Source organism: Zea mays, chromosome 1 (genome assembly GCF_902167145.1).
Source record: "Zea mays cultivar B73 chromosome 1, Zm-B73-REFERENCE-NAM-5.0, whole genome shotgun sequence".
NCBI lineage: Eukaryota > Viridiplantae > Streptophyta > Magnoliopsida > Poales > Poaceae > Zea > Zea mays.
Genome location: NC_050096.1, coordinates 262,957,321 through 262,968,512, shown reverse-complemented (window position 1 = coordinate 262,968,512; position 11,192 = coordinate 262,957,321). Strand labels below are relative to the sequence as shown.

Below are 11,192 nucleotides of genomic sequence, written 5' to 3'. Positions count from 1 at the left end.
TCTCAGGTGTTACTTAATGGTTTACCTGGGCAACCTATTCTTCATCGTCGTGGTCTCTGACAGGGGGATCCTCTGTCTCCTTTTTTGTTCATCTTGGTCATGGATACTTTGGGATTCTTGATTAATAAGGCCGCACAGGATGGACTGCTGCAGCCCCTTGCTCCTCGAGCACTGCAACACCGGGTCTCTCTCTATGCGGATGATGTGGTGATCTTTCTTCGGTCGGCAGCCTTGGATATCAATATTATTTTGGATTGTCTTCAGCTATTTGGAGATGCTTCGGGTTTACGTACGAATGTTCAGAGAAGCAGCGTGTACCCTATTAGATGTGGAGATCAAGACCTTGCTGTGCTGCAGAATATGTTGCCTTGTGAGTATGCTGAATTCCCTTGCCGTTATCTGGGTTTACCGCTTGCCATTAAAAAGATTTCAAAAATCCAAGTTCAACCCATTATTGATAAGATTGCAAATCAACTCTCTGGATGGAAGGCTCAGTTATTGACTAAAGCTGGTCGAAAGGTGCACGCCCAACATGTTCTCACAGGGATGGTCATCTACTTGGCCATGGCTGTTGACCTTCCAGCTTGGGCCCTTAAAGCCATTGATAAGATTCGTCGAGGTTTTCTGTGGAGAGGCCGAAGAGATGCAAAAGGTGGTCACTGTCATTTGGCTTGGGGAATTGTTTGTAGGCCTCGTGAGTTGGGTGGTCTAGGCATTTCCAGCATAAAAGAACTTGCTTGGTCTCTTAGAATGCGATGGCTATGGCTGGCTAAAACTGAGCTAACTCGCCCATGGGCCTCTCTTGCTATCCAAGTCCCTAAAAAAGTGAAAGATTTCTTCTCAATGGCTATGCAAACTGAGATTGGTAATGGGGCTACAACCTTTTTCTGGACCGATAGGTGGCTATTGGGTCACAGAATTGCAGACTTAGCCTCTCGATTAATTGGGATCATTACTAAGAGAAGGGTTAACAAGAGAACAATGGTGGATGCTATCTCTAATCAGAGCTGGATTTCTGACATTCAGGGAGCTCTTTCTGTTGGAATTATCAATGAATTTCTCATCTTGTGGGATTTAATTTAATTGACTGAATTGTTCTAAGACCTCAAGTTGAAGACAAGCATTTTTTCCGCCTAGCTGCAAACGGAAAGTTCTCCTCAAAGGAAGCATATAGGGGTTTCTTTATGGGATCTTCTGAGTTTGAGCCTTTTCATAGAATATGGAAATCTTGGGCTCCTCCAAAAACCAAGTTTTTTATGTGGTTGGTCGCACACAGGAAGGTTTGGACAACAGATAGGCTGCAGAAAAGAGGCATGGACCATCCGGAGAGATGTCCATTATGTGACCAGGATCAAGAAACCTTGGACCATATGTTGATTGGATGTGTTTTTGCTCGAGATTTTTTGGTTCAAACTGCTTCTTCAAGTGAACCTTCAGCTTCTTGCTCCCCAATCTGAGGATAGTGCCTTCCTTGAATGGTGGAGAACGTTATGCACTAAGGTCTCTGGAATTGCAAGGGATGGCCTCAATTCTCTAGTCATTCTGGGAGTTTGGACCTTATGGAAGCAGCGCAATGGCTGTGTATTTGACAATAAGAGCCCCAATATTGCTGATGCTATTAGAAGAGTTGGGTTGGATGTTGACCTTTGGGAGATGGCTGGTGCAAAGAAGTTGTCTTTGCTCACCGCCCCCATTCCGGGCCTTCCTGCTAGTTAGCTAGCATTGTGGTAATTCTTGTTAGTTTTTTAGTCATGGATGGGTTTCTGTATGCCTGTTATTGGCCATCATAGGGGCCCCCAGTTTGTTCTTGTATCTGTCCCTCTTCTTTAATATATTATCGCGCAGTTCTCCTGCGCTTTCAAAAAAAATGCTGATTATAATGAGAATGAAAACTTAGGTTGTCTAAATTTTAAATTTGAGTTGTATAGATCGAACAGGTTTTTTTGGATCCTTTGTCCATCCTCACTTTTCTTCCTCTCTATTTACTTTCAGGCAACATGTTTTCAACCCCAAATACACCAAGAGTTGTATATTGGAAGATGGCAAAAGGTCACGATGCTACGTTCTGCCAGTGGTACTACGCCAGCAATGAAAATGTACTCTAATTTACCTATTTATTTCCAGAAGGGAGAGATATCTTTTGGAGTTGGTTATGAGCCATCTTTCGCTGATATAAGCTATGCATTTCAAGTAGCCCTGCGGAAAGTTAACCTTAGCACTAGAGCAAGCTGTTCTGGTCTAGCAGTCCAACTGCCTAAAAAGGAGCGCAGCTTACCATGGTGGGATGACATGAGATACTACTTGCATGGAAAGATAATTTTATATTTCAATGAGACCAAATGGAAGTTCCTGGCAACAACTAATCCTTATGAGCATGTGGATAAACTCCAAATTGTCTCTGAATACATGGAGATCCAGCAAACTGATGGTCGTGTGGATGTTTCTGCGAAAGAATTCAAGATATACATAAGCAGCGTAGAGAGTATTACAAAGAACCGCCGCATAAAAGTTCCATCTCGTGTGCCCAGACCTTTTATATATGCTCCTCTATTCTCCCTAAATGTGGTTATTGATTGGCAGTGCGAATCTAGGAATCCATTGAATCATTATTTGCATGCACTCCCTGTTGAGGGGGAACCTCGGAAGAAAGTTTATGATCCATTTCGATCTACTTATCTCTCTCTTAGGTGGAACTTCTCCCTCAGACCATTGCAATCCCAGTATGGTAATGGCCCACCACCTCCCTTTTATGGAAATAATTCAATGCTCCGTGGGATCATGTCTGGTAGTCCTTGCAAAATGACTGATGATGACTTCCCTACCATGAACCTGGGAGCTCATGACCTTGCTTGGGTTTTCAAATGGTGGAGCTTGAATTACAGCCCCCCTCACAAACTTCGTTCCTTCTCTAGATGGCGTCGTTTTGGAATTCCTCGGGCTACTAGATCTGGTAACCTCTCGCTGGACAAAGTTTTGGTTGAATTCTTTTTCCGTGTTGATGCTACTCCCTGTTGCATAAGGCATGCACCTTTAAGTGAGGATGATGACCCTGCTTTTGGTTTGACGTTTAAGATGTCAAATTTGAAGTACGAGTTATGTTACAGTCGAGGTAAACAACAGTACACATTTGATTGTAAACGTGAATCACTGGACCTTGTTTATCGTGGTCTGGATCTTCACAGGCCGGAGGTTTATTTGATGCGAGATAACAATTTGTCTTCAGTTGAAAATGTATCCAAAGTAAGGACTATGGTCCAACAGTCACATGGAAAATTTGTTCATGACAGATGCAACATGGGTAATTTCCAAGAAAAGCATGAGGATGGCTTCCTCTTGTCTTCAGATTATATCACGATAAGAAGGCAAACACGTAAAGCAGATCCTGAAAGACTTATGGGATGGCAGGATACTGGGAGGAGTCATGAGATAACATATGTTAGGTCTGAGTTTGAGGATGACAGTGAAAGTGACCACACTCTATCTGAGCCTAGCGACGACGACGATGATTTTAATGTGGTGCTTGCTGACAATTGCCAAAGAGTATTTGTTTATGGCCTTAGGATTTTATGGACTATTGAGAATCGAGACGCGGTTTGGTCGTGGGTTGGAGGAATTTCCAAAGCATTTGAGCCTCCAAAACCCTCTCCTTCACGACAATATGCACAAAGAAAGATGATTGAAGAAAGGAATGCTGAGGGCTCCAAGGTGCCGCAAGATTCCAGCTCTTCCATACATGTGGGTTCTCCATCAGTGCAACATCTGGATGCTTCGGGTTCATCTTCCTCGTTGCATAGTAAAGCCAATCGCTCCTCTGATGTGGCTGGTATGCTTATTTTTGCTATATATGTTTTTCATAGTGGGGCATAAGTGGAAAGTTTTGGCCATCTCATTTCTGTCTGAGTCCATCATCAAAAGCTAAAACTGTAATTATTTTAAACTATTCTGAACTTAGTTGATCTTGAGCTTGTACTGTAAATGCAGTAAATCATGACATTTTTGATGATTCGGATAAAGGAGGGACAGCCCAATATATGGTTAATGTTATTACACCCCAATTCAACCTACACTCTGAAGAAGCAAATGTAAGTTTTTTTCGTAAATATGATTTCTTTTGTTATCACTTCATGAGTTTCAGTTATGAATTAGTTTGTTATTTTTTTAGGGGTAAAGACTGTAGGGGAAACCCCTACAACACACTTTTATTTAATCTTAAAAAAGTATAAAGGGAGGCAATGAAAAGAGAGAGAGAGTGTCAGGGCCTAAGGAGGCCCACGGAGGGGCTGCGGTAGCAGCAGCGATGGGCCCTCTAAGGAGGATTAGATAAGGATAATTAGAGATAAGATTAGTTGAGATTATCTAGAAGATTAGTTGAGATTATCTAGGAAGGTTATCAGTTAGTAGTTGTTGAGAGTTTTTAGGAGAGTTTTAAGGAGATAAGGATCTCTATCTAGATAGGGACGGCCAGCTGGCCTATTTATGTAATCAATGGATGAGAAATAAAGTAAGCAAGAATTAGAAGGGAAAACCCCCTCTCTTGCTCGGCCGTGGGCAGAGGCCCCCGGCCGACGTTCCTGCCCATCGATATCCCTCTCCAATCCCTCACCGATCTAGCGACCATAACATCTGGTATCGGCTAGCTTGGGTTTCGATCTGATCCCATGGCTTCTGCTGCCAATTTCGCTGCGTCATCCTGGCAACCGACGTCCCCATCTCCATGGACTGCGCCGCATGTCACCTTCGTCACGCCGTCCTGGCAACCGACGTCCCCATCTCCATGGGCTGCGCCGTATGCCACCTTCGTCACGCCATCCTGGCAACCGGCGTCCCCATCTCCATGGGCAGCATCGCATGCCAATTTTGTCACCACATCCTGGACGCCGGCGTGCCCATCTCCAGGGACAACGCCAAATTTTGTCACATCATCTTCGTTGACGGCATCTCCGTCCCCATGGGCGACGCCACTAGGGGCAGCCACGGCTCAGCAATCACCAGCTCCATCGATGGGGGACTTGTGGACCAACGTAAGGGCTGATCTCGCAAAGATGCAAGCCACGCTCCAGAAGGTTGAGCAAGGGCTGCTGCAAATCAAGGTAGCAGTGCAACATGAGCAGCACCGGCTGGCGTTGTCCGCACGGCTCCAGACGTCGGCGGCTGTGGGCATACAAGCTGCTGCTCGTGGCTTCCTTGCACGACGGAGAGCGCGTGAGATGCGCCGGCAGATGCTCGAGGCAGCCTTGGTCACGGTTGACCTCGGCACACGGGGGCGCGACCTCCCCCTGTCGGATGGCCATCAGCAGCGGCATCGGGCCGCTATCTCCAAGTGTGAGCATGGTACGTGTCCCGCGGGCGATGAACTTCAACTCTACGGCAGCGGCGGTAAGGAAGGCACCCCCCTCGTCATTGGCAAGGGCGCACTACTTAGCGCCACCACATTCCGCTACCGGCCGCCACGAGGGCGCCTTCACTGGTTATTGTTGCGACCTATTCCAGGTGCCCGTCCATGTGCTCCCCTTTCGTCAAGATGGCGTCCATGGGATCCAGGTGGCTGCACACGTACAAGTCCAATGCGCGGAGGGTGTCCGCCTTATCTTATGGGATTAAAAAAAATTCAGATTCGGAATAATAAGATAAGCCGAAATGTAAAAGGCTTGTCTTCTAGGTGTCTGGTTTTAGGTCAAGTAGACTCGGTATTTGAGCACTCGTCATGCTGCAGCTCGAGGACGAGCTGCTTGTCCAGGAGGGGTGTAGTGTCAGGGCCTAAGGAGGCCCACGGAGGGGCTGCGGTAGCAGCAGCGATGGGCCCTCTAAGGAGGATTAGATAAGGATAATTAGAGATAAGATTAGTTGAGATTATCTAGAAGATTAGTTGAGATTATCTAGGAAGGTTATCAGTTAGTAGTTGTTGAGAGTTTTTAGGAGAGTTTTAAGGAGATAAGGATCTCTATCTAGATAGGGACGGCCAGCTGGCCTATTTATGTAATCAATGGATGAGAAATAAAGTAAGCAAGAATTAGAAGGGAAAACCCCCTCTCTTGCTCGGCCGTGGGCAGAGGCCCCCGGCCGACGTTCCTGCCCATCGATATCCCTCTCCAATCCCTCACCGATCTAGCGACCATAACAGAGAGAGAGAAAGAGAAAGAGAGGAAAGAAAGAGAAGCTATCGAGAGTTTAGCCAAGACAACACTCTAGCTTTTAGAGAGGCATTAAGCCTCAGCGTCTGCAGCTTCAACATATCAAATGCATGATGCAGATAACCTAGACAAACTACATAGTATGATTATTTATCATGGCATACATAACAAGTTATCTGCATCATGCATTCATGCTTTTCATTTAGTTTTAATCCATTGTATCAGATTTCTAATTTGAGGACAGTCCAATATTTTTTTTTTGAGAACGCGCAGGAGAACTGCGCATCTTATATATTAAAGAGGGAAAGAAACATTACAAAAGAGGAGATGTTGCAGAGCAAATCTCCCAAAGACCCACAGTATCCCGAAAGGAATTACATAGAAGTACTGAAACTAGACCCGACCTCGCCCAGGGCAGCAACTAAGCCCATACTACCGATCTCCTTAGCTCCTGCTAAAACCCAGCAAACACACTCATCCGAGAAACACCTAAAAATCCTGGGCAATGAAGGAGACTCCCCATGAAACACTGCTCTGTTTCTCTGAAGAGGACAGTCCAATATTCAACGTTGAAATATGACCTTGATTCTATTTTCACCTGTAGACTTGTTTCATAAATCAGTTTTCCATATTAGCAACTACAATTATTGTTTTCAACTTGCATCTTTTCTAGCAAGTTACATTTTTACTGCCATAAAAGCCACTAGATAACCATAACTGGCAACCCGATGGTTATGGTTGCCAAATTGAGTAAAACTACTCTAAAGTGTGGAACTAAAAAGTATATTCTGATCTCTATGTACCAGGGAAGGTTTCTACTTGCTGCAGCCAGTGGTCGTGTACTGGCTCGTTCATTTCATTCAGTTGTTCATCTTGGGAAAGAAATACTAGAACAAGCACTTGGAACAAGCAGTGCACAGATTCTTGAGTTACAACCTGAAATGACCTGGAACAAGTCGGAACTCTCGGTGATGCTTAAAGATGTTCAAGCTCATGTAGCCCCCACTGATGTGGATCCTGGTGCTGGTCTACAGTGGCTCCCTAAGGTTCTGGGTAGCTCTGAGAAATTGAAGCGCACAGGTGCCTTGTTAGAGAGAGTGTTTATGCCTTGTCAAATGTATTTCCGTTACACTAGACACAAGGGTGGAACTGCAGACTTGAGGGTAAATTAGATCTGATACCTATGTGTTTGTATTGGATGCACTTCAGTTAGAAAGCTAAACACATGAAATAATTTTGTTGTGATGGTTAATTATTCTCATATTCTGCAATCCAGGTTAAACCACTGAAGGAGCTACGCTTTAACTCTCCAGACATTACTGCAACGATGACCTCTCGCCAGTTTCAAGTTATGTTTGACGTGCTTAGAAATCTTCTATTCGCAAGACTTCCCAAGTGAGACTTCTTTGAGTTTCATGAATTGTTTTTTGTTTGCTGATAATTGGTACTTTAACGGTTTGATACTAGTTTTTGATCCAATATGTTCTTCTATGTCCATTATTTAAATTTATTAGAACATAGGGTATGTAAAACAGTAGTTTGGAATCAATCTGCTTGCGATGGGTGTTTTAACTTTTGTTTTCTACCATGCAGGAGTAGAATTAGTGATGAACTAGAAATGTTTGGTTCCAAATGAGCACATATTTCCTTAAAAAAGCATTTATAAATTATTCCACAAGATTGAAATTATCATCCTTTAGTGGTGTTGGCATTTAGCATTTGATTTATGCTAATTTTTTTTTTCCGAATACGCAGGAGAGCTGCGTATCATTGAATTAAAATAGAGGAAAAACGGCCTGAGGCCCAGGACAAACAGAACACACACAAAACAAAAACACACACTCACACCCACAAAACACACACAATACAGACACATACAACCCACTAACACCCCAGTCTTTCAATAGGCTTCAAGACTCTCCTTTATCTAGGGTTGAAAAGAGAGTGCAGGTTCCTGGCTCCAGCAGCAACCCACAATCTCATCTCGTCCTTAAATCCGTCTTCTAAGGTTGAAAGGCAGGGTCGAGCACCATCAAAAACACACCTGTTTCGCTGCTTCCAAATATTCCAAGCCCCAAGTATTACCATACTATTAAATCCCTTTCTTTTGCTCTTAGGAATCCTGGATGAAGCCTTTCTCCACCATTCAGCAAAGTCTGAATCTCTTCTTTTAGGACCCACAGAAGTGAGACCAATTGGAGTTAAGATACTATGCCAAAAGTGTCTTGTGAAGACGCAATTAGATAAAATATGCTGCACAGTTTCATCCTCTTGGTCACATAAAACACAATTTTCAGGATGATCAAGCCCTCTTTTTTTGAGTCTGTCCGCTGTCCAACATTTATTGTTTATAGCCAGCCAAACAAAGACCTTACACTTAGGGGCTGCCCAGCTCTTCCAAATTCTTTTCCAGGGCTCAAAAGATTCCGCTCCAATGAAAAAAGCTCTATAGGCAGATTTGGAGGTATACAATCCATTGCTGCTAAAATTCCACACATGTTGATCATTTGAATTTTGAAGCTGAAAAGAATCAATTACCTCCCATAATTGTAAATATTGCTCAATCTCAGCCAGAGAGAGATTCCTCTGGATATCATGAACCCAGAAGTGAGAGGTAAGGGCCTGCTGCACAGTCCTTACATCTTTAATTTTTTTCGGAACTGCAGCAGCGATAAGGGGAGCTATATCCATAATAGAATATCCATGAATCCACTTATCCTTCCAAAAGAAAGTTGAAATACCATTACCAATAGTGGTAGACACTGCAACCTGAAATAAAGCACGGGCTTGGGATGATATTTTAAGATCCAGGCCACTCCAAGGCTTAGAAGGAGCAGTTTTTTGTAACCAAAGCCATCGCAATTGAAGGGCCCAATTCACCTTTTGGAGATTAGGAATTCCGAGGCCCCCCAAATCAATAGGCCGAGTGATTTTATCCCAAGATACAAGGCAGTTACCTCCTCTAGCCTCCTTTCTTCCTTTCCATAAGAAGTTCCGTTGAATTTTTTCAATGGCTTTTATAACCCATTTTGGAGCATTAAGAGCAGTAAATAAGTAAACTGGGATGGCAGAGAGTACAGCTTTAATAAGAGTGATTCTCCCCGCAAGATTTAAAAGGTCAGCCTTCCATCCTGGAAGCTTGGCAGCAATTTTCTCTATCCAGTGAGTGAGGTCTCCAGCACTAAGTTTTTTGCTGCTCAGAGGGAGACCAAGATAGGTTGTGGGAAAGTTTTTTGAGGCACACCCAAAGGTCTGGACAGCCAATGTAGTTCTCTCAAAATTGCACTGTATTGGGTAGGAGAAACTTTTTTGCAAGTTAGTTTGAAGACCTGAGGCAACACCAAAACACCTCAAAATTTCTCTGACCACCACTAAGTCCCCAGAAACTGGTTTTACAAAAACAGCAACATCATCTGCGAACATTGAAACCCTTTGGCTAATGCTTCTGTCAGCAAGGGGGTGTAATAATCCACACTCATCTGCCCTGATGAATAGACTATTAAGAACATCCATAACTAAGATGAATAAAAGGGGAGACAGAGGATCGCCTTGTCTCAACCCACGCTTGAGTTTTATAGGCTGTCCAGGCACTCCATTAACAAGAACTTGAGTGGATGAAGTCCATAGTAAGTTCAAAATCAGATTGCACCAAACCTGTCCAAAACCCAAATGTCGAAGAATTTCCAGAAGAAATGCCCAATGCACTGAGTCAAAGGCCTTTTTAATGTCCAGCTTCAAGAAAATAGCAGGGATTTTCTTATGGTGCAGCATCTTGACAGTTTGACTGACCATAATAAAGTTATCATGAATACATCTACCCCGAATGAAGGCACTTTGATTTGTGCTAACCATTTTATCCAGTTCAGGAGCTAACCTGTTAGCCAAGATTTTTGTGATAAGTTTAGCAAAACTGTGAACTAGGCTGATTGGTCTAAAATCTCCCGGAAGAATAGCCTCAACATGTTTTGGAATAAGAGTAATATATGCTGAATTCAACAAATCAAGCCTTCCAGGGTATCCTTGTTGTATAAATAAGATTGCAGCCAGTAGGTCCCATTTGATTATATCCCAACAGCATTTATAAAAGCGCCCTGTGAAACCGTCAGGTCCAGGGGCTTTATCACTAGGAAGACTTAAAATAGCAGAATTAATTTCCTCCAAAGATATGGGATTATCAAAATGCGAGAGCTCCAAATTGCCTTTATGAAAATTAGCAAGGTTAAGACTAAAATTTCGCTCAAACACTTTACCAATCAGATCCTTGTAAAACTGAAACATAACCTGCTGTTTATCCTCTTGAGAAGAAACAATGTTCTCGTCAACCATCAGTTTATGAATAAAGTTCTTCTTTTTCCTGAACCTGGCTTGCGCATGAAAGAAAGCCGTATTTGCATCTCCTGTTTTGATAAAGTTCACTCTAGACCTTAATCTAGCAATGGTTCTTTCCAAAGAAGAAAGATGAAGACATAATAATTTTAGTTTTTTCCTCAACCACTCTTCAGCCGACCACAAGGTTCTGCTGTCTTGAGCAATTTCCAAAAGATGTAGGGTCATCTTGGCCAATGCAAGCTGAGTAGAAACATTACCCACAGACTTATGACTCCAGGAATGCAGATCCTTAGCAAGTCTCTTAAATTTAATAGATAATCTCTCCATGGGACAAGCAGCCAAGATAGAGGCATTCCAGGAATTAGCAACTACCTCCTGAAAGCCTTGCATCTTTGGCCAAAAACTCTCAAAATGAAAACGCTTCTTTCCCTTAAAGGTCACATTAAGCCTGAGGATCAGAGGGCAGTGATCAGAAATATTAGAGGCAGAACTCTGCAGAGAACAATCAGGAAATAAATCCTCCCAATCAGAAGTGTAGAACACTCTGTCCAGCTTGACTAAAGTAGGAACATCTCTTTGATTTGACCAGGTGAATCTTCTTCCAGTTAGAGGCAACTCCTTGAGGGAGAGATTATTAATCCAAGTATTTAAGCTATTCATGAGGGTTCTATTAATATTTGAATTACTCTTGTCTTCAGCACATCGGATCATATTGAAGTCCCCTGCAATCAC

At 43.2% G+C, this 11,192-nt stretch overlaps 1 protein-coding gene across 6 annotated transcripts in view; it reads left to right on the top strand.

Annotated features, from left to right (window-relative positions):
- Window positions 1–11,192, top strand: part of LOC100274014 (uncharacterized) — a 45,461-nt gene that overhangs the window by 18,542 nt on the left and 15,727 nt on the right. For all 6 annotated transcript variants that reach the window (XM_035965033.1, XM_035965035.1, XM_035965037.1 and 3 more), the window contains exons 10-13: window positions 1,993–3,823; window positions 3,982–4,082; window positions 6,938–7,294; window positions 7,408–7,526. In XM_035965033.1, coding sequence (XP_035820926.1) covers window positions 1,993–3,823; window positions 3,982–4,082; window positions 6,938–7,294; window positions 7,408–7,526 — 2,408 coding nt within the window. The remainder of the gene's footprint in view (window positions 1–1,992; window positions 3,824–3,981; window positions 4,083–6,937; window positions 7,295–7,407; window positions 7,527–11,192) is intronic.